Source organism: Lissotriton vulgaris, chromosome 2_1, assembly GCF_964263255.1.
Source record: "Lissotriton vulgaris chromosome 2_1, aLisVul1.2, whole genome shotgun sequence".
Classification (NCBI taxonomy): domain Eukaryota; kingdom Metazoa; phylum Chordata; class Amphibia; order Caudata; family Salamandridae; genus Lissotriton; species Lissotriton vulgaris.
The window spans coordinates 1,876,804,019-1,876,828,484 of record NC_141687.1 but is presented as its reverse complement, the minus strand read 5'-3'; the positions used below and the strand labels follow the sequence as shown (position 1 = coordinate 1,876,828,484).

Sequence of the window (24,466 nt, the reverse complement as noted above, 5' to 3'; positions counted from 1 at the left end):
GACCCAATGGGTTTGAGAAGAAGTTCACGGTTGAGGAGGCTGAGAAGCTCTTGGTTGAGGGACGATTGAGGATTTTATTTCAGATCAAATCTGATCGGTGTTTATCTTTGGTTTATATCTCAGTTGGGAAAGGGTGTGTTATTGTACTTTAACATGTTATATAAGAATTCGTCTTATTCTCATTTATTTTGCTATATTCCTTGTGATCTTAAATGGAAACACATGCAGGACCTGTTAGCAGGGGAACATACAACATTAGAGAGGAAATACTGGACTAAGAGGAAGTACCTAATTTGAAGTCGGTTTCTGAACAGACTAATCTTCTTTTCCAATAAACTTTGTTCAAGCGCACTGCCTCTAGAGTATCGTTTCAACACTGAACTCCACAATTATGGCACCTATGACAAATCTGGTGATTCTAAGCAAAGATGTCCTAACAACACTCTGCAAGTAGATTTAGAAGAATATCCCCATGATGCACGTGTGCGTTCATCTCTTGAATATAGATGGAACTTTATCTGCCTCTGACCCTGATCATTGAGCCCTTTTTTAAAATAAACATCACAAGTCGGTGCAGGCTGCCCTTACAGATAAAGCTGAAGACAATCTGAAAGCCGGTTCTTCCTGCTGAGTCGTATGACCTCCTTTTCAAGCCACTAATGCTGCTTATGATGACAAGGTCCTATATGCTCGAGGGACTGATCAGTGCTATTCCATTGGCAGACCTGTGTAAAACAAAACTATAAACAGTTATATGGATCATAAAACTGTACCTCAATGATGTGACCGACTGAAGATTCTACATCTCTTTTCACGCTGCAGACATTCGCCTCCTTAAAAGAATCTTCAGGTGCCTCGTGGACTGCAATTGAAGGCGAAATGTTAAGACAAGGATATTTACTAAAAAGTCCTCACCACAGAAGGAGAAATTCCTACAGCCACACCATCGGGTATGTTCTATAGGACTATTTATTTAGCTATGCAGTTTTATGCAGAGTGAGCATAGCCCATTAGAGCACTTTACAAAACTAGATGAATATTACAATACAAATCATAACAAATTGCGGCACAGAATAAAGCAAAACTAAACAAATTTGAAAGCTGAAGAGGGAAGAGAGCATAATACGTGGAACATGAACATTTACCAGCCTGCCGGTACTGATAACATTAAAGTGAAAAACCTTCAATACATATAGGGATGCTATACGCTTGAGATGAAATATCAAAATAGGCCTCTATTAGAGAGAGAAAGGAATACTTATCATACAGTATAAACAAATCCAGGAGCAGGTACTTCATACAAGATCTGCAAGATGAACCATCCCCACTATGCTAGAAAGGAGAAGAAAGTATTTTAAGAAATCTCACTTCGAATGCAACAGAGAGAGACCACAAAAGAACTGAGATGCCACTTACAGAGAAAGCACAGGAAGTATGAGGAGGTGGAATGACTGCACGGGAGAAGCCAACTAAGGAAGTCAGAGGACGGAGACAAGAGAAGAAAGTGAAGTCTTAGGACTAGAGACAGTTAAATAAGGCTTAGGCGAAAGCATCTTTGGAAAAGTAAGAGTTAGATTTTTTTTTTTAATAAAGCGAGAGGCTTGGGGTTGCACAAGGCTTGCAGGATGGAGTTCCAGATTTTGGCTTCACTGCCTATGAAAGACCGAGCCATCAGGACCACTTTTTTAAATGAGTGAGGTTCTATTAGAAGCATTTCAAGGCTGCCGAGAGAGTGATGGCCTCCTAACAGGGCCAGCTTATTGAGCAGGTTTTGAGGAGTGGCTGAGTGGATAGTCCTGTGTGGGACGGATTCTGTTTTATATAAGTATCTAGCTTCGAAGGAGGGACACTAAAGCATAAGATGGATCGCTGTTAGATGGTCAAATTTACTACTTCCAGTAACAAAACGAGTGGACTACTTCCTTAGAAGCTGTTTCTTCTGTATTCACTCACAATGCAAGCACTCACTTCATCCCCTGCAAATGATCCAAGACCTTGCTAAAGAGCTACAGGGTTTTCTTGGACATGTAGATAAAAGTGCAAGTGAAGGGGCCATGGCAGGCGCTGAAGCCCATCAAGTACCACCAGCTTCTAAATCTTCCTCCACTTTAACAAGGCACACCCTCAAGAAGATCTCAAATTACTATCTACAGAGAACTACGATAAATAAACTAAGGCACATAGCAGGGGTGTCGAAAAAAGGCACAGAAGTATGAAGGAGCACTTGGGGAGGGGGAGGGGGTGTCTTCACGCCATGTACCAATGGCATAGATAAGCGCTCAGCTAAAACTACCAGTTGAAGAGACCAATGCTACATTTGATGACACCTAATTTTTGAAGGCCTGAAATATTTTGGACCAGCACTGCTGTTACAGAGTGCCTGCCTGGGTCCCTGGCTGCATGTAGTAATCAATCCCAGTACTCATGGCCTGCTCCTGAGGTGCCTCACAAGGAAGGGGTAAAGTGCAGTTGCTTCGAAAGGCCACACATTAGAGGCTCATTCTGCCCTCATAGGAGTAGTCAACTCAAAAGTGGCAAGGAAGAGATAAAAGCCCCAGCCGTGCCGAGGGTTGCGCCTGTACAGGAGTGAATGTATGGCAGAGATAAGGGTATTTTTTCCCGAGAAGGGCAGCGTTGGCAGAATGGATTCCTGATGAGAGCTGATGCAGTCACTCAAGTGGATGGTCATCAATCGTGGGTCCTGACTGGGTTACAACGCCTGTTGACTGTCAGATCAGGAGCCCTGGGCAACCACCAGAAACCTTTATGGTGGAAAGGGCTGCTACCTCATCGCATCACTAAATTCTCGAGCAGTGTGGCTCCTGGGGAGGAACATTCTCAGCCCTAATGGGTGCTGTCACAAAGGGCTGTGAGGGGCCTGAATTTATCAAGGAGACTATTGGTACAGATCTTTTACTATGGGTGTCAGCTGGAATTGGTGCTGTGTTAGCGTGGTCTCTGAATCCCTACAGCAGTACTGGCTGGAATTCTGGAACTGCACCTCGGAACAGGTCCCCGACCAGTTTACACATAGCAGGTCTCGTGACTCTGCCTACGTCTCTCCAGTGCCCAGGGTTTTTGCTGCCAGTACTTTGTCGTGCTTCCAATTCTGCTGCTCAGATCTCTTTCCCTTGGTTGCCGCCTGCTTTTCCTACCCGTTCGCCTTCCCTCTTCCCGCCGCCCAACACCCCACCCCCTCCCAGGACCTACTTAATGGAGGCCACAGCGTGACCCCATTACGCAGGTCCCCAACCAGCTTCCACGCATCAGGTCTCCTGACTTTGTCTACGTCTCTCTATTGTCCAGATTTATTGCAGCCAGTACTTTGCAGTGCTTCCAGTTCTGCCACTCAGATATTTTTCCTCTTAGTTACTGCCAGGAGCCACCTGCTATACCTTGGCCAACCGACCACCCACAAGTACTCCGCCACGAACTGCGAGCCCTGGACCGCAGCCGCTGCAACAACTGCTGCCTTACTCCTCCTCACTTAACGGCAAAGCTGTCACCAGTCATTGCTGTCTCTTCACCTGCAACTCAGGACCTTCCACCTTCACTGAAACCCACTCCACTCCACCTTCGCCAACCGCAACTCCCCCGGAATCACTCCGATTCCTCCTGCGCAACGCCCTATCTTTCTGTAAACATGCCATCGATGTCTGGGACACCATCTCCACCGTCGACCAACGCGATTTTCATCACAGAAATTTGACTTCACTCCTCCTCGGCTCCTGCCATCGCCATGCCAAACGGCTACAAGATGACACACTGAGAGCGCGCCAACAAACAAGGAGGAGGCGTCGCCATCATCCATAAAAAAACAATCTACTGCACCGCCACAGAGGACAGCACCACTCGGATCATGGAACACCTCAATCTCCAACTCCACACCAATGACAGAACAACCATCAGAGGCACCCTTGCATACGGAGGCCCAGGACCATGCACCGGTTTCTGCAATGCCATCACTGACTTAATCGCTAGCCATCAAGTTCAAGATCTACATTTTCCTCTGAGACCTTAACTTCCACCTGGACGGCCCCATAGACACAAACTCCTCCAACCTCCTGTAATGCATGGGCAACATCAGGCTTACCCAGTTGGTCACTGACCCCACGCACAGAGCAGTACACACACCGTACCCGTTTTTTAAAGCCAGCAACAGGCTCACCATGCACCGCCACCAGCCCCTCCAACGCCCCCTTCTGCAGATGGAATAAAGTGCCACAGACCTAATGGAGAGACCCCCAACACCACCCAGCCCAGCCCCGCAACCAATCTGGAACAAGCAGTCCAGAACTTCACCACCTAGATCACAAATGCCTCTGACGGAGTTGTCCCCATCAAATAAGCCAAAACCTGCAGAGTCACCAAACAAGCCAGCTGGTACACATCAGAACTGAGGACTATGAAAAACAGCAGCAAAGAATTGGAAAGAATATAGCGCACCAGCGTAGACACCACAGACCAAGTCACTTTTAAGTCAGCCCTGAACAAATACCGCCAGCGTCTCAAAGACGTGAAAAAAGACGCCCTGGCAAGCAGCATTGAAGCAAGCACAACACCACACGGAAATTCTTCTGCATCGTCAGAGAGTTCTCCTACCCTACGGCCACCGACAACACAACCCCTCCCTCACAAGAATTCTGCGACAGTATAGCAGACCACTTCAACAACAAGATAGCTGCCATCTACAAGAACTTTGTGCCCCAACCCCCTGACCTCCACGCCCTCCTCGCTTCAACGGAAGCCTCACCTGATCAGCCACTCACCACTTTGTAGTGTAGTTCCTATATTCCCAATAGGCTCTGTGCATTGGATTAATATACCCTAGAGATTTGACGTAGGACTTATGTCTACTAGGTCTCTATCCAATATATTAGACTTAATAGTGAGTGCCAGCTAGCTCAGAGGTCACTAGAAACTTTCTCGAATTCACAAGAAGGGATTAGTTTTTGACAACCGCATAAACATGACAACTGTTTCCCCAAGAATAAACGTATCTTCAGAGTCGTTCAAACAATAGATAGATATTTTTCTCAGTCAATCGTGCTTACTTCGTTTCATCAGAGGTGCAGAGAAATAGAGAGACAGGTGTTTTCAATAATAGGATTTATTGAACAGTCTTCTTTCTCATGCAAGTAAAGTGAACTGTTACAATAGTAAGACAAGCTGTAAAGTATAATGCATACATCGAGAAGAGTATTATAAAATAATACTGTAAAAGCATTGTATGATTTTTAAACCATAGATAAATACATACATAAATAACAAAGGCTAAAAGTACTCAACTGGTGCTTCTAAAATACGCCTACCCCAATGTATCTAACCGAAGTCTAGTATGAGGGAAGAAGTAAGTGTGGTGTAGCATAGGTTTTTTTTTCTTTGCCAAGAATCTATCCAAGATTTTCCTTAGGGTCTAATCAGCTCCGTACCTTGGTTTTAGAATGAAGGAGGTCTGGTATCTCCGTCTCTGGACTCGATTTCCCAACACCCCACGAGGGGAGCTTGGAAACACTGGAGCTGGATTCTAAGCGAGAGAAGGAACAGCTTCTCGATCAGTGTGTCAGCTGGAGGGTCCGCTTCCTTCAGCACTTGCTGTAGCGAGCTGCGTCGGGCAGGTAGATAGTCGAGCTGCTCCGAACCACCGTGTGTTTGCTAGGGCAAGTGTAGGCATATTTATACCTGGGAGATGCCTAGTTTGACAAAGTCGGGCATAATAACGTCATCAAAGAACCTCAAGAGAATGGTAGTTCTTTGAAAACTCCATGAATTCTTGGACAAATCAATATTCAAGCAAGGGGATGTCCCTGACTGCTTAGGCCGAGTTTTCCAAAAAATCGTTGTGACTTTTTGGAAAGAGTGCAAGTAGCCATGCCTGTATTCGGACTGCATGGGTTATGTCTAAATATGGTTATGATTGCTATGTCTATATAAGGACAGTGTGAATTGTACCTATATAAGGGCATGAATCGGGAATTTTCACTCGGATCCTAAAACGCCATACAACAATTTGGGAACAGCTCACCACACAGAACACCACAGACATCATGAACTCCATTCACTAGCGAACAGCCACGGACCCCTGCCCTCACCACCTCTTCAACCTCGGAAGCAAGGACATCAGCCATCAACTCACCATCATCCCCAATACATTCATTGCCATAGCCACTTTTCCCGATGCATGGAAACAAACAGAAGTCAGACTTCTACTCCAGAAACGCTCCGCCTAACCCAGAGAAATCCAGAACTACCGCTCCTTTCACTGCTCCCTTTCCCCACCAAAGTCCTCGAGAAGGCCATCAACCAGCACCTGGGGAGAAACAACCTGCTCTATGCCTCCCAATTCAATATCTGCACCAACCACAGCACTGAGACAGCTGTCATCACCGCCACAAACAACATCCGCACCCTCCTCAACAGAGGAGAATCGGCAGCCCTCATCCTTGACCTGCACCACATCGGGATCCAGGAAGATTGTATTGTATTGTATTGTATGTTGGATTTATATAGCGCTTATAACCCAGGGGTCTCTAAGCGCTTGCCTTGGGAACCCATCCTGGCTTTTCCCTGTGAGATAGCCCCTACAGGGCATCCCCAAGGTGAAAGCCAGGCATCCCGCCGCGGGGGGCCGTTGTGGAGATTAAGCAAGCTTAATGCCCAGAGTTGCAGAGTGTGAACCCATGATTAGGTCAGGCACCGAAGCGAGAATTATCGAGTCCGTGGACATTTGAGCTCAAGACCCTGCCGTGTCGGGAATTGAACCCTAGTCCCGGGTCTGACCTCTGCTTCAGGGTCTGCCTGCTCTAACCAGTGAGCCACACTTCTCTGATGCCCTCAGATGCAGAGCATCAATTCTCACGGGAAAAACTCAGTGAATCCAATTACCTCCCTTCACCTCAGAACCCAAGTGCATCATCTGCGGCATCCCTCAAGGTTCCGCCCTCAGCCCCACCCTCTTCAACACCTCTAGTCGACATCACCAGAACCTACAACCTATTTCCTATGCCGACAACGCCCAGCTCATCCTCTCACTCTCAACAAACCCCACCACTACGAAGATCTGGTGGAGGTAAGGAGCACTTTTTCCCGAGAAGGGCAGCGTTGGCAGAATGGATTCCTGATGAGAGCAGAAGCAGTCCCTCAGTGGATGGTCCTCAATAGTGGGTCCTGACTGGGTTACAACGCCTTGACCAACTTCTACAACTGCATGAAAAATGTCACCGACTGGATGAAGACCAACTGTCTGAAGCTCAACACTGACAAGACCGAAGTGTTGATCATTGGCAACAACATCTACCCTTGAAATGACACCTGGTGGCCCACTAAACTCACACCCACTTCCACAGCGACAGACCTCTGCATCACCTTGGACAGCAAGCTCACCATGAAGAGACAGATCAATGCAGTCTCCTCCGCCTGCTTCCACACCCTCCACATGCTCCAAAGAATCTTCAAATGGCTCCCCATCAGTACGAGGAAAACTGTCCCTCAAGGCCTAGGCACCAGCCAGTTGGAATACAGCAACGCACTGAACGCAGGAACCACCACCAAACTCATTAAGAGATTACAGAAGTCAGCGACATACTCATCCTTATCCTCAATCTGCCCTAATCGGACCCAGGTGATCTCACATCTCAGGTGTGAGGTGAGGTGACCTGGGTCCGACTACATTTGCTCCCCGTCCAGAAAAGATGTAAATTAAAGATATTGACACATTCCTACAAAGCCTTCACCGACCTAGGATCAGGATACATCAACCGATGCCTGAATATCCACCGACTGTCCAGAGACCTTCACTCCGCTACAGCAAAGGCCGTTCCTTCTCCCATCTCACCGCCAAGTCCTGGAACGTCTTTCCTCTCCATCTCCGGACTACACCCTCACTGAAGGATTTCAGGAAGAGACCCAAGACCTGGCTTTTCAACTGAGCCGTGTTACTCAGTGCCTGGATATCCTCATGGGTAATTAGCCAAGCTATACAAGTACTGCTAGATTGAAATACTGATTGCCTTTCCGAGGAGCACAATAGGCTACTTTTGCCCTTGATAACAGACTGTAATCGGTGTCATTGATCTCTCATACAGTCAGTCAATCACTTTTATTCGATTAATAAAAATCAGAAAAAGACACAGATACAAATAATCACAATTAATACAATACATATGATTACAATCAATTACAATGATAAAAGGTAAAGACATATCAAACTTAAAATGAACATATCTCATGTGTTCTATAAAACGTTTTAAAAAATATATAAAAATGGTCCATTTAAAAATCATCTTCAAAGAGTAAAAAGCACCAAGGATACTAATATCAATTGATTGCAATGGATCTAAATCGTAAGTTAGAGCGCTTCTTATTAATTCGAACACCTGCCACTAAGAAGCTTGCTACATGAAATGTTATGTGCGCACTAGATAAAAGTTGTAAAAACAGGAGAGCTGGCCTGACCTATAAAAAGCCCGCCTCCCGTAAAATAGGTAACAAATATTTTTTCCTAATCAGTGCATAGTGTTTGCAGAACATGGTAAAATGGAGTGTGTCCTGTATAGAAAAGTGATCGCAATCGCATGGATTAGCATTAGATGGAGAATCCCAATTAGGATAAGACCCCAGCATAAAATGTATCAGATTGAAACGGAATCTAGTCAGGAGAAAACGATGAAATGGTCTGGTTACAAAAAACAAGATAAGGTTCAGGACCTGGAACAGTAATGAGTGCATAGTTCCTTCTAACAAATGGTTTTCTCAGCTCTAACTCCTCCCGCTCTGCCATGAAAAGGTTTACCTGTGCGCATTTTATCTCCAAGACATCCTCCTTTTTTATGCGATCTGGAAAATGGAACAAGTCAATTCGACCCACACTCATAAGCATTGCTTTAACATAAACCAACCATGGGACTCTATGAGCTCTGTCCAGAGCAAGGCAGTCTTTAAGAATTAGATGATTTAAGGAGATTTACTGCCTGGTTAAGCCATGTTTTTAGCCAGCAAATTACAGGTGAGGATTTTATTAAATCTGTCACAAACCCCATACCTAACTCTGAATGTATTGTAAAAGTGGGGGTGGACTGGGGAACAGAAAGCAAAGATCTAAAAAATGTGTTCTCCACCTTCTGGATCTCATCAGATTTGCTGTAACCCCAGATAGCTGAGCCATAGGAGGCTATAGCCAAACATTTGGCTTTATATACTTTAAGAATAGCCTCCATTGGTCGGGTCCCCAACCTTTTAGCAAAGCTTAACAGGGCTTCAGCCGAACGTGCTACTGCGTTGCTTTTTGTCTTGTGTTGTGGGCCCCAAGTTACTCTATCATCAAAGATGACCCCCAGATAAGTGAAAATTGGGACCCTCTTTACTTCTTTGCCTGTGCAAGAAAAAGTCATTAGTTTCCTTTTTCTGCTGGACCGCCTGACAATTATGACCTGGGATTTTTGGGTATTAATTTTCAGATCTAATGAGGTCATGAAGTCTCCGAAGGACTCCAATAGTCTATTAAGGGCCACACCTGTGCGTGCGAGGAGAACGGCGTCGTCCGCGTACAAGAGGACTGGGATGTTGGTCTCCCCTGCACGCGGAACGTCCACCGTTGAAACAGTCAGGGCTGGCTCAAGGGCATTTATGTATATTGTGAAGAGGAGGGGGGCAATACTTGTCACTTGGGGGCTGTTAGGTGAGATCCTCCATTGATGTTGGTTGCTCTGTACATCAAGGGCCATGATAAACAAGCCTGCAGAGATGAACAAAATAGACAGATGCCCTAGCAAGCCAATCTGACCAATCACAATATCTTGTAATAGAATAAGGACTCCAGACTGTCATTGGAGGAGTGTGTTGTTACTGTGACTCTAGAGCTAAACCTTGTGAGAACAGACTTGCCTAAAGTTACTAAACAAGAGTGACTGGGGTGGTGGTCAAAACAGCACAGGTGACCAGTGAGATTGTCCAACTAAAGCAGATGTGGTTGGTCTTCAAAAGTTGACTAAATCCTTGGAGATTCAAGTTTAAGATGTGAAGTACACATCCCACAGGGTAGACAGTAGGTTTACAGGACTCTTTACCTATGGCTTGATAGCCAAATGCCCAAAGTTAAGTGGCTTGTCATCCCTTTTCTAGGTAAAAAAAATACAAAGCATTGGTGCCACTCAGGGTACTGTCATTTAGATTGTTGAACTACAGTGAGAATGGTCTGCTGTAATGATCATACAGCAGCCTCTGCTTAGCTGAGAAGCAGCTGTCTTCGTACCCGTTGGGGCTTGTCTGACCTGGGTGCTAGTGCTATGGGTTAGTTTTGTACTTGGGAGGTGAATCCTGAGAGGGGCGTGGATCCTGAGAGGGACGAGGATCCTGAGAAGGACGTGGACCCTGATCACAATAACACTATTCTTACCTGTTGTTGCTCTTTTGTCTGTTAGGACTTATTTGTAAGCGAGCCATTTTAGACAATCCCAAGGGAAATGGCATAGAAAATATAGAGCTGGACAGAAGAGTAGAAGATGCTGACGAGGAATGGAGGATGTTAATCTGTAGATCAAAGTCAGGAGGTGGAAGAGGAGCCTGGGCGGGCTCTGTTGGTTCGGGGTCTGCAAGCCTACAGAAAGATGGAGGAAGGTGCTAAATAAAATAAAACCAGCTCCGATGGGTAGTAGACAGACAATGTGCTCCGATGGGAAGCATTTCTAATTGGCCTGGCATACCAAGGAAGCATGACTGTGAGATAGAATACACCAAAACCCAAGAGTTATCCAGGAAGGGAGTCAATTTTAATTCTCCCTTCAGTAAAGAAATGGAAGTATTCTCTGTAGTAGTTGGATGAAGGGTGTGTCTGGGGGATTTGGGGAGGGACGATTGCATTTTTGGGGCGTTTCGGATATTTATTTAGGAAAGGAAGGAGGAATTATCACTGTGGACAGATAAGTTTCCCAATTGAATGGGAGAATCTTGGGCACAACCTTTCATTGCTTTGTACAAAATGGCCGAGCTGGATATAAAAAGGAAATTATAGGGTGACTAAAAAACTTGTTTGTATCTTTTAACGTGTAGGTCTCAAAAATCCCAATAAAAGTATTGATTTTAACAGAATACCCATTCGCTAGTATGTGATTACATGGTGTCTTAAATCATGCTTGCTTTAGCTGCAATATTTTGCATCAGCCAAAACAAAGACAAAGGGATCAGTATACTGTGCACGCCACATTCTAAATTCTCACTGCGTTCTTCTTTTCTAATTAAGAGGCCCTTTTGCTCTTGCTCAATGGGCTGCTAAGGCAAAAGCTGAAATGCCTGGTGGCAGCTTATTTCCTAAATCAGGAACAAGAGAGTCACATCTGACAAATAGTGCAGAAGTCACTCAGTTTGGCAATGGAGCTTACTTTTATGGGAAGTGACTGGAATCTAGTGCGGGATAGTCTCAAAGACAAAATCATGATATAGACCTCGGGGTATAGTAGATCTCTCTGACAGGGGGAATAGATGCTGATACCTCAGGGTCTCTTCACCCTAGGGAAAAAGATTAGTCACACTTTTCAGCAGTCCATAAGATGTACACCATGATTAATGTGATCCTAGTGAATCATGCTTCGTTCAACTCCATCTAGGGGCAGGACATGGCATAATTTCAGAGTCATGCCATGCACCGGTCACATGCAACTTGCAGAGGGGACAGGTATGGGGTTGTGGAAAAACAGTTGCAGAACCTCGTATGCCATATGAACGATGCCACCCTCAATAGCCTAGTGGTTAAACAAGGGATCTTATCCCAAATCAAACAATATCCCCTCTTTAATGATAGAGGGCAATGCAACATATACATAGTTTAGGACTCCCATAAGGCGGTGTGCATTGTGGAGACAGCTAAACTAAAAAGAATCACAGGGTGTCCAGCAGCAAAGAGCCTAAAGAACTGGACTACGGCACAAAGCAACATCATAACTGAAAATGTGGCACAAGGTTTTGTCTACATGGGGAACAGTTGAGGCCAATGGAAACTAATAGGCTGAGTATATCATGGTAGAACTAGTCTAGAATACTATGAAGGTGAAAACAAATGAGAGAGGGTGCTGGCATCAAAACTTAGGAAGAACCAAGCCCAATCAAGGCCAACAGAAGAATAAGACAATCTGAACCCCTTTCAGTGATACTACCACTAGTTTCCTGTTATTTATATGGTAACCGCCAAATGAAGTGGCAGAATACATCAATGGCACGAGACTGGATACCTTAACAGAAGACCAATGGGTCTCCTAGACAGCACAGTCCTTCCCAACGAAGTTATTTAAGCCAATATGTCCTTAAAACTGGGAAAGGCTCAAGTGTGGATGGGTTTATCCACTCTTTCTATTAATTACTCTGGTCAAGTCTGGTGAGGATACTGATACTAAGGTGTATTTAGTCATTTTGCCAGAGTGGGTGCAGTGAAACACTCAATGGAGGAAGATTGGATATCAACCCTGCTGAAGCTGGGGAAGGGTTTGGAGGATTGCGGCTCCAACTGACCCCCATTTCTTCTGAAAGCAGATGCCAAGGTGGTTTTGAAGATCCTGGCCCCCAAGGTGATTGTGAATATCCTGCCTCTGAGTTGAGATGGTCTAATGCAACAGATGATTCACTATAATAACGCGGGCTTATAACTAAGAGACAGGCGGGCTATCACTAAAAGAACAAGTTGCTTACCTTTGGTAAGGCTGTTTCTAATATGAACACTGTCTAGCCGCAGATTCCTCAACTTTTGAATATTTCCTAGGTATCAGACTGGGTCCAGAAACTTTTCAGCAGTACATTTGTGAGCCAGTGGATGGCGCAGTGCAGCTCCGCACCTATGCAGTTCCACTCTGGAAATGACGTGTGTGCCTTTATAGGCACCACTCTAGCAATATAGGCACCACTCATGCTTTCGAGACTGTCCACGCCTCTAGACGAAGTGCCCCAAAAGCAAATTGGTGGGGCCAGTGTGCAGATTCCTAGACATGGGATCTTATTAAAGGATAGACACCAACCACAGAACTGGGAGGAAGGGAGAGTCGGTGAGGAATATGCAGCCAGACTCTCAACCAGAAAGTGTGTTACCAAAGATTAGTAACTTGTTCTTCTGATATAGACTTTTAGCCAAAGATTTCTCACCTTTTGAATAGATACCAATGAAGCTTTTAATTTGATGAGGGTCTGTGAATAGACTCAAACCAGAAGGTCCTGTAGGAGCAAGTGGGAAACGTTTCCTTCTCAGTGAATCTGACTGTCCAGACAATAGTGCTTTGTGAATGTATGGAGGGGAACCCACCCATGTAGCTGCAAGAGAAATGTTTAGGACAGGCACTTGCGCTAATGCAGTGGTATCAGCTTTGCCACTGGTAGAATGAGCCTGCAGTTGTTCCAGAGGCTGCTTTTTAAACAATATGTAGCAGTTTTTAATACAGAGCATGAGCCAGTGGAAATGGTTCTCTTCTGAACATCCTTTCCTCTTTTCTCTCCAGCAAACCCCACACAGAGCTGATCATCCACAAGGTGTTTTTGGTACAACTGTGCAAAAGCTCAGCATTCTCTGGAGACCAAGCAATGGAGTCTCTCCTCCTTAGAAGTGACAGACCGGGCACAGAATGCTGGCAGGGTGATGGTCTGACAAACATGGAATGGCGTCACAACTTATGGTAAGAAGGATGCTCATGCCCTCAGATCTGGTTTGCCTGTACAATAGGTGGTGTATGGCAGACTGACACAGAAAGCGTGAAGCCCACTCACCTTCGGATCTAACAGCGACAAGGAACACAGTCAGTGAGGATGAGAATCTCAAGAGGCAACTGTGAAGCAGCTCAGAGGGAGTATACATCAGGAAGGAGTAGTTTCTGTCCTGTAACTCCAGTTCTGTATTAGGGGTATCTCTGTTATAGTCATAATCTAGTGAATAGTCCCACCCATGTGCGCGGACCCCGGAGTAATTAAAAATAATCTCTTAAATTGTCAAAAAATGCAGAACTGCACAAACACTTAAGAGAGAATTTAAAGACGGATAATGCAGCCTATATCCACAGGCTACACTGTTCAGTACTTCTACTAGAAATTCCACCAAAAACCCACAACAGCACAGCCTGTCCAGATTTCTCCACAGAGAAAAACTCCTTTTTCAGCAAAACCCTCTGGAATGATAGAGAGGAAGGAATGGACAGACAAGCCCCATAGGCTGCCATTATGTGGCTCAAAATGGGATACTGTGCCTTTAAGAGAACCTTCCAGAACTCTCTCAGTATCCCAGAATGCACAGCAGGTCCCTCTTACTTTCAGTTCTTTTTGAAGGCGTAACACGCCAGACCTGTAGCATTCCGTACATAATATCTTTCTCCACCGGGGAGGAGGGCGGGCGCTTATGACTATAACAGAGATACGCCTACTACAGAACTGGAGTTACAGGACAGACACTACTCCTTCTGTAGTAGGGGATCTCTGTGTATAGTCATAATCTAGTGAATAGAATGGCAAGCCCATCCCCACATCAAAGCAGCGGTGTAGAGAATAGAATTAACACCACTACTGTGCAAACAGATTTCGCAGCGAAGCCTGCCCAACCTGAGCGTCTGTCCTGGCATCAGTGACCAGACAGTAATGCTTATCAAGGTATGGACCGACTTCCAAGTGGCCGCCTTGCAGATTTCTGAAATAGGAACATTACGAAGTAAAGCAGAAGTGGCAGCTTTGCCCCTGGTGGAATGAGCCTTAGGTTTACCCCCTAAGGTCTTATTAGCCTTCTGGTAACACAATTGTATACAGGACACAATCCACCTCGAGATGGACTGTTATGAGGTAGCAAGACCGGTCCTGACTGATCCATAATTAATAAACAATTGGTCTGACCTACAAAAATCTTTGGTTCTATCCAGATAAAATTTCAACACCCTCCTACATCCAGGGAATGCAGAGGCCTTTCCGCTGGAGATGAAGGATTCTGAAAAAACATAGGTAAAGTTATGGTCTGGTAAACATGGAAATCAGAGATAACTTTTGGAAGAAAGATAGGGAGAGTACGCAGAACAACCTTAGCAGCATGAAATACAGCATAAGGTTCTTGGCAACACAACGCCTGAATTTCACTCACCCTGCGGGCCGATGTGATGGCCACGAGGAACGCAGCCTTCCAGGACAGGTGCTGCAACGAAGCCTTATGAATAGGTTCGAAAGGCTCCTCCATCAATCTGGACAGCACCATTCAAGTCCCATGAAGGCGAAGGAAGCCGGACAGGAGGGAACACTTTCTTCCAGCCTTCCAAAAAGTCCATGATCACAGGGATCTGCAAGAAGGAAGTCTGTGAAGGGCATTTCCTGTCGGCAGACAGCGCAGCAAGATGAACCTTAATGGAATGAACCTTAAGGCCAGACTACGCCAAATATAGAAGATACGGAAGGATGACATCTTCCCTACACGTGATTGGATCATAGTTATTGGACTTGCACCAGATGCAGAATCCCTTCCACTTGTAAGCATAGGAAGTCCTAGTGGAAGGTCGCTTAGCCTCCTTCAGAATGTCCATACAATCTCATGGAGGATTCAAATGGCCATACTGCACTCTCTCAGGAGCCATGCCGCCAAACTCAAAGACGAGAAGTTGGGGTGCAACATCTGCCCCCCGAACTGCGTGAGAAGGTCCGGCCTGCACGGCAGCCGTATGTGCGGAAGGAGAGACCGGTGAAGCAGGTCCTTGAACCACCACTGCCTGGGTCATTCCGGGGCCAACAGGATCATCCGTGCCCTGGACTGGGACAGCTTGATGAGCACCGCCGGAATCAGGGGAATGGGCAGAAAAACGCAGAGAAAGCTGTTTGACCAGTCGATCCGTAGCGCATTCCCCAGCGTCCCCTGCTGGCAGTACCTGGAGGCGAAGTCTCGGCATTTGCGAAGACTTCTCCTAGTACTTCGTCGTTCATGACCCATTCGTGGTTTTCCTGAATAGATCTGCTCAGCACGTCCGCCTGAACATTCTGCACACCTTGCAGATGAGACTCCGTTATCGTCACTCCTCTGGCTAATAGCCAGTGCCAGATCGCCTGCGCTTCCTGCGACAATGTGCGTGATCTCGCGCCCCCCTGCTTGTCGAGGTAAAACATCGTGGTCGTATTGTCCGACCGCACAAGCAAGGAGTCAGTCTGGAAGGACAGATGAAAGGCCTTCCGTGCCAAGTGAATAGCTCTGAATTCCAGGAAACTGATGTGAGACGTGGACTCTGTCGGAGACCACGCTCCCTGGATCTGTAGATGGTCTGAATGCGCTCCCCAGCCCAGGAGAGACACATCCGTAACGATAGTCCGAGTCGGGAAGTCCCTGTGGAAAGGAACCCCTCTGAGGATATTCTCTGCTGAGCACCACCATCTCAGGGACAGTTGGGCGTGAAGAAATAACTGAATCCGGTCGTCCCAACACTCTTACTTCTTGTGCCAGTGGTCCTCCAAATCGTCCTGTAGCGGCCACATGTGTAGGCGCGCATGCGGAGTGAGGAATGTACAAGAGGCCATCGATCCCCGTAGAGAAGACTCGTCCTCACTGTTGTAGATGGAGCAGCTAAGAGAGCCTGAGCCTTCCAAAGGATGGATAAGCGTCTCTCCTCCGAGGGATACACGCTAACCGACATCGTATTGGAGGCTCCCGAGTACTGCAGGCGCTGTACCGGGATCGGGACAGACTTGGACAGATCTATGTGCAACCCCAGACGGTCCAGCAGGACAGTCGTCCTGTTGAAGTACAATCGTGCTTCCTGGAAGTTGGAGGCTTAGAGCAACTAATCGTTCAGGTATGGGTAGACAAACACCTTGTTCTGTCTCAGGTGCGCTGCTATCACAGCCATGCATGTCGAAAAAGTCCTGGGTGCAGACTTCAATCCACACGATAGTACGGTGTACTAATAGTGATTGGTGCCGACGAGGAAGCGCAGGAATTTCCGATGTTTCCAAGGAATGGGCACCTGGAGGTACGCATCCTGCAGGCCTATAGTGCACAGCCATCCTCCTCTTTGCAGCTTAGGATGAATACGGCACAAAGACCGCAACCTTCCGTTTGCTTAACGCAAAACCAGAATGGGCCTGAATTCGATCTGGTACTTCTCTCGCCCCGAAAGCACCATGACTGCACACCTTCTCTTAGAGACCGAAGGACGTATTATCTCCCTGCTTCCCAAAAGGGTAACGGCCTCTGCTCGGAACTCACGCAGCTGGAACTGCGAGTGAACCGGTGGAATTGCTGGAGGAGGGCTGACAATGAAGACTGTTTAGACCCGGCTGGCCTTTGTTCGCCGAGGAGCATCAAGCTCTCCCGTGTATGCGTACAATATACTTGTGAATTATTAAACAGCGGCCCGGGACCACAGACAAATTCTGGGAGGAAAGACGCCGCTAGAAAGGGCGGAAGGACTTTAGCCGTTCTCAACGCCCCAAACCTACAGCCTTCAAAAATCTCCGATTTTCATTTGGGCCACTCACTACCCTCATGGCCGCCCAAGGGGTGCCCAAAGAACGGGAGAGTAGAAGCACACCGCTGAGCCGCAGGCTGCAGGGACGTCAGACGAATACAAATATGGCAAAGTAGGACAAATCCACCATACTTGGGGGTCGGCAGGAGAGAAAAACTCTGCTCCGACACCGATGTTTAGATCTGAAACTATCAGGCCCTTTAGACTATCTCTTGTAAGGCCTCCCTCCTGCTTCTCGGCAGGGGACCCACAAATCGGGGGAGAAACAGCCCCACACAGGGGTCTTACCACAACGGCCCAGCAACAAGTCTTTCAAGTCAGAGGGTAAACCCCTGCTGTGTGGTGTTCCGCTGGGCTCTGCCCTAAGCCCTCTGTTTTTTAACGTCTATCTCGCACCCTTAGCCTCAGTGGTGGAGTCTTGTGGAGTCAGAGTGGTCTCTTACGCTGATGATACTCAGCTGATATTCTCCTTCAGAGACCACTCAGACTCCTCCTTTGCCAACTTCCGCCAATGTCTGAACAACATCTGTGATTGGATGACCAACAATCACCTAAGACTGAATGCTGACAAGACAGAAGTCTTGTTTTTTAACCAGAAAACACAGATTTCCCCCAGTCTATGGTGGCCCACAGCACTTGACCCTGCTCCCACTCCTGTCCAATCAGCACGTAGCCTGGGCTATCAGTTCGATGACTCACTCTCGTGCAAAGCACAAGTCAACAAGGTCACCTCTGCCTGCTTCGTGAAGCTGCGCATGATTAAGAAGATCCTTCCTTACCTTCCCTTGGACGCCCGCCGAACTGTCACTCAGGCCCTCATCACCTCTCACCTAGACTACGCCAACAGTTTATATGCCGGTGCCCCACAATATCTGATCGATCGACTTCAGATCATTCAGAATGCGGCTGCCAGACTGATAGGTAATATCCCCTACCGTCAGTCGGTTGCCGCCTATCGCAAAGAGCTCCACTGGCTCCCCATCGCAAGCCGCATCCAATTTAAGATCCTCACCCTTGCCTTCCGAGCTATCAACGGCCTTGGACCTAGCTACCTGAAAAAGAGAGTGTCTATCTCTCAATCTGTCAGATCTCTAAGATCTAACAACCTGCGCCTCCTGACTGCTCCTCGCTTTCGACGTTCCAGAATGGGCGGCAGAGGGTTTAGCGTAATCACTGCCAAACTATGGAACTGCCTCCCTCTCGACCTCAGGTTCTGTCCATCTGAATCCATCTTCCGTGCTAAACTAAAAACCTGGCTGTTCTCCAAATTATGATCCCTGTCTTGTAATAAGCTCGCTCCACTCCTCCTTCTCTGAGGTTCCGTTTCTAGCGCCGGGACACCCCTCCGGGGGTAGCTGCGCGCTGTATAAACTACTTAAATAAATAAATAAACAGCGGGTCACAGCATGCTGTCTGCATGCCGCAACCCCTGTGACCAAGTCAGGAGTACGGTCGAAGCCAGAAACCTCCTGGCAGGTGGTAGTGGACGAAAGGTAAGTACCGCCAACCAGTTAAGAGGAGGAGAGAGCCTCCCCGTACTCAAGGAAGAAGCCTCCCTGGCATCAAGGCACGGGGGTTCGCAGACCGAGGGGTCAAAGGCCCCTGGGGTGGTGGGTGGGAGAGGGAATCGAGAGAATTCCGAAGCAACCCCGGTGGTCACACCAGTGGTGGCAGAGCAGGAGGCGACCCACGCTGAGTAGGTATGCGAATACTCAAAACTAAGCAAAAGGACCAGCGTCCCCCGCTTACATGTGGTAAGTAGCCACAGACTCCCCATCAGAAGGGTTCCTTGACGCTGATCAACTGAACGGCGTCGTGAGTGGACGTTGCCGAGAACACCAAGTTCCCTCCTACGAAGAGAGGCTCACCATTGACCGAGGCCTGGAACAAGACCCAGGCGTCAAGCGCCGGCAAGTATTCCGCGGCTGTAAACCATGACGTTGACCTCACTACGACTTCACCATCACTAAGACAGTGACTGTCTCTACGACATTGCTGTACATCGACATTAAGCAGCGCTGCACCGAGACGCCGAGCCATCCATAATGGTGACGTCTGGCCTAACGGAAGATAGCGGAGCTAAAGCGACCAATGACTCAAAAGGAGCATCACTGCTCCTCTACGTCGAGCCTCACTGCTCCTCTACGTCGAGCCTCACTGCTCCACGACGTCGAGCCTCACTGCCCCACGACGTCGAGCCTCACTGCCCCACGACGTCGAGCATCACTGCCCCACGACGTCGAGCATCACTGCTCCATGACGTCGAGCATCACTGCTCCATGACGTCGAGCATCACTGCTCCATGACGTCGAGCATCACTGCTCCATGACGTCGAGCATCACTGCTCCATGACGTCGAGGCACTCCATGACGTTGAGGCACTCCATGACGTTGAGCATCACTGCTCCATGACGTCGAGGCACTCCATGACGTTGAGGCACTCCATGACGTCGAGGCATTCTATGACGTTGAGCATCACTGCTCCATGACGTCGAGGCACCCCATGACGTCGAGGCACTCCATGACGTCGAGGCACTCCATGACGTTGAGCGTCACTGCTCCATGACGTCGAGGCACTCCATGACGTCGAGGCACTCCATGACGTCGAGGCACTGACCGGAACCGCGTCATAGCTCAGACGTGCTCCTAATGGGGAGAACCCCAGAGGTCACAGCATGGGGACCGGTAGAGGACCCCCCCTCTCTTTACCCAGAGGCTGAAGATGCCTTTAAACTCCCCTGCTCCAAACCTGGGAGCCGAAGCCTCCTAGAAAAGAAATTACAGAGAAGACAGGTGTCAAAAGACACAGGCAAACACAGAATATAAACCCTGTGAGCTTCAGCTTTGGTCCTTAATTCAGCTGCAGACAAAGCACTTGTCAGACAGAAATAGTACCAAGACAAGAAGACTGCAGAAATTCTGCCAAAAAAACACAGCAGAATGTAGCTAAAGACCAAAGACGTTGAGTGAAGCTGCAAAAACACAAAATTATCACAACAATTGAATAAAACAAGCTCAAAAAAAGAAGAGCTAATGCTCCAGGGTCCTGCTAGCAGGAGCCGGAAAAAAGAACTGAAAGTAAGAGGGACCTGCTGTGCATTCTGGGATACTGAGAGAGTTCTGGAAGGTTCTCTTAAAGCCACATAATGGCAGCCTATAGGGCTTGTCTGTCCATTCCTTCCTCTCTATCATTCCAGAGGGTTTTGCTGAAAAAGGAAAGTTTTTCTCTGTGCAGAAATCTGGACAGGCTGTGCCTTTTGTGGGTTTTTGGTGGAATTTCTAGTAGAAGTACTGGACAGTGTAGCCTGTGGATATAGGCTGCAATATCCGTCTTTAAATTCTCTCTTAAGTGTCTGTGCAGTTCTGCATTTTTTGACAATTTAAGAGATTATTTTTGATTACTCCGGGGTCCGCGCAAATGGGCGGGATTATTCACTAGATTATGACTATAACAGAGATACCCCTACTACAGAACTGGAGTTACAGGACAGAAACTACTCCTTCCTGATGTATACTCCCTCTGAGCTCCTCTACTACAGAACATAAGGACCAAATTAAGGTCCCACTGTGGCATGATAAAGGGGAATGAGGAAACGGATGCTGTAACACTTTTAAAAAACGTATAACTATGTTATGTTACGAACTTTTGTATTGCGCACAGCTGCCCCAGCTAAGGGGCGTCCTGGCGCATGGCAAGTAATAAGCAACACCTACAGGGAACATAACAAAAGAGGAGACAAAAGCAATTTATTCGAACAGAAAAGTTTTTAAAACTTTACGGAAAGCTAAAAGATCAGCAAGCAACCGCATCTCCACAGGAAGAGAGTTCCAGAGCTCGGCCGCTCTGACTACTGGAGACTTTTGACAACGAAGGCTGATTCGACAATTGCAGAAAAGCCAAAAGATCTGCTTTAACAGTGCCCAGAGTAAAGCGTTGCCATGCAAAGGCCAAAACAAATAACAAAATGTTAAGTAACTTTACCTGGAGGGGGTCTTCCTGGCGAGTGCTGCACCAAGTTATATATTTGTCCCAACAAAATGCATATATAGTTTAGTCAAGGGACGCCTGCCTGCAAAAATGACATCATTCATCTCCAGAGGACAGGCAAAGGTGTTCAGCTGTCACTGCTCAATTTCCAAGCATGAAGGTGCAGATTGCTAAGGTCCAGGCGCAGAAGCCGGCCCTGCTGCTGCAAAACCAGATCCTCTCAGGAGGGCAGCCTAATCAAGCAACAGATGCTCAAACCCAGGAATTCTGAATATCATAATCTGTGTCGAATCCTGAGCCAATAGGATGACTGGGGCCTTGTCGGTACTAATCTTCTTGAGAAGGTGGGGCAGGAGTGGTGTTGGAGGGATCTAGACGCCTTGTAAACTCCAATGTGCAGATGTCTTGTCATTACCAGCTCTTGGCAGCGGCGAAGAGATCGAGTCAAGGTGCCCCTCATTCACAGAAGAGACCTTGTGCCACCCCTGGATGGAACTGCTTCTCGTGATCCGCTAGGCGTCAAAAGCAGAGTTCATCCACCCTGACTTTATAAGAGCCTGCCAGGTGGTTCACCACCAGGAATATCCATTGGTGGTCCAGCCATTTCCAGAGGTGAAGAACCTCCAGGCACAGGATCCATGACCCCACCCTGCTTGTTGTATGTATGTGGTCTTGTAAAGCGCACTGCTGCCCTGAGGCGTCTTGGCGCTGTAGACCGCTGGGGAACCCGTCCTGGTTATCCCTGTGAGATGGTCCCTACTGGGTATCTCAAAGGTGAAACCAGGCATCCCCGGCGAATGAGGGGGGCCGTTGAAGAGATGAGGCAAGCTAATGCCCAGAGTTGCAGAGTGTGATCCCTGGTTAGAGTAGGCACCGAGGCGAGAATTATCGAGTCCGCTGACCCTGGTCCACGACCCTGCCGCGCCGGGAATTGAACTCTGGTCCCGGGCCGTTCTCTGCTTCCTGGTCTGCCGCCTCTAACCAGTGAGCCACACCACTCCACTGCAGAACCACATGGTAGTGGTGTTGTCCGTGACTGCCCTTTTACAGCCCCCCCTGTTGTAAACTATTTTAGGACACTATTGTAAATTTCCTGATTCATTCCCATATATAGGTATAAATCACTATTGCCCAGATGCATCAACCTTTTTAGGAAGTGCAAACGGTGCGATTCGCATAAATCGGCCTTTTGCACTTCCTAAATTGGTTACTGGGATGCATCAAGCATTTTTTGGAAATCGCTTTTTTTGCGAGTTCCAAAAAATGCGATTGCTGTTAAGGAATCGCACATTTGCGATTCCTTAACAGCAATGCATCATCCCCAAAACATTTGCGATTTCCAAAATTGCAAATGCAAATTACCACGAAGTTGAACTTCGTGGTAATTTGCAAAAATGTTTAAAAACGCATGAAAATGCATTTTTTAAACGTGTACGTTACAGGCACACATGTCCTTAGGACATGTGTGTATGTAACTCACATGTAAAAGTGCATTTCATGAGTGCAGGGGGGGGTCCTTTGGACCCCCCTCTCCACCCTTGAAAGGCTTTGATGCATTCCGAATTGAAATTGCGAATTCGCAATTCCCATTCATTCCTATGGGCATTTCAGCCCATAGGAATGAATGGGAATATCGGATTCGCTATTTGGAACTCGCAATTTTATTGGAATTCGGTAAAAATTGCGATTTTTACCGAATTCCAATAAAATTGCGAATTTAATGATGCATTGCCATTTGCGAATCCTTAATTGCGATTCCTTATTTTTCGCAATTAAGGAATCGCAAATGACAACGTTGATGCATCTAGGGGTATGTTCTTATATAGGCATAAGAATCATAACCATATTTAGACATATCTCATGCAGTCTAAATACGGCAGGGCTACTTCCCCTAGTTCTGAAAATCTACAACGATTTCTTGGAAAACTCTGCTTCAGCAGCTAGGGACATTCCCTTGCTCGAGAACTGACTTGTCCAAGAACTCATGGAGTTTTCAAAGAACCGAGAGTCTTTAATGACGTTATTATGGTTGCCTTTACGTCAAACTCAGCAACTTCAAGGTATAAATATGCCCACACTTGCCATAGCAAACACACAGTGGTTTGGAGCAGTTCGACTATCTACTTGCACGACGAAAAATCCAGCTCCAGTGTTTTCAAGCTACCCTTGCGGGTTGTTGGGAAATAGAGTCCCGAGATAAACCTTCTCCATTCTAAACTAAGGTACGGAACTGATTAGACCCTAAGAGAAATCTTGGACAGATTATTGGCAAAAGAATACAACATTTATGCTACACCTCACTTACTTCTTCCCTCGTACTAAGCTTAGGTTAGGTACACTCGGGTAGCCATACTTTAGAAGCACAAGTGGAGTACTTTTGGCCTCTGTTATTTATGTATATATTTATCTATGGTTTAGGAACCATACAATGCTCTTACAGTATTATTTTATTCTACTCTTTGTACTGTATGTATTATATTTTATAACCAGTTTTACGATTGTAGCAGTTCATTTCTTATGCTTGAGAAAGAAGACTGTTCAATAAAACATTTTTATTGAAAACGCCCGTCTATCTATTTCTCTGCAACTCTGGTGAAACGAAGCATACACGATTGACTGAGTGAAATATCTATCTATTGTTTCCACAACTCTGATGATCAGTTTTATCTTGGGGAATCAAAGTTATCATGTTTATGCGGTTGTCAGAAACTAATCCCTTTTTGTGAATTCGAGAAAGTTTCTAGTGACCTCTGAGCTAGCTGGCACTCACAATTAAGGCTAGTATATTCGATAGAGACCTAGTCGACCTCAGTCCGACGTCTAATCTATAGGATATATTATTCAAATGCACAGAGCCTATTGGGAATATAGGACCTACACTACATGGCGCCCAACGTTTGGTAAGGCACTAATTTAACGCTAGATACTAGAGTAACTCAGTCGTGCTTTTCACAGAGACCCCATTTTCCCGTAAAATACTCCAACAGACGTCTGGAGTGGGTTAAAGGATAAAATATCCGCCTTAAACTGAG

At 46.8% G+C, this 24,466-nt stretch overlaps 1 protein-coding gene across 1 annotated transcript in view; it reads right to left on the bottom strand.

The window, feature by feature from the left end:
* Positions 1-24,466, bottom strand: part of LOC147733461 (protein FAM169B-like) — a 368,824-nt gene that overhangs the window by 45,092 nt on the left and 299,266 nt on the right. Inside the window, exon 8 of the mRNA XM_086958079.1 lies at positions 774-862. Within this exon, the coding sequence (XP_086814205.1) occupies positions 774-862 (89 nt within the window). The remainder of the gene's footprint in view (positions 1-773; positions 863-24,466) is intronic.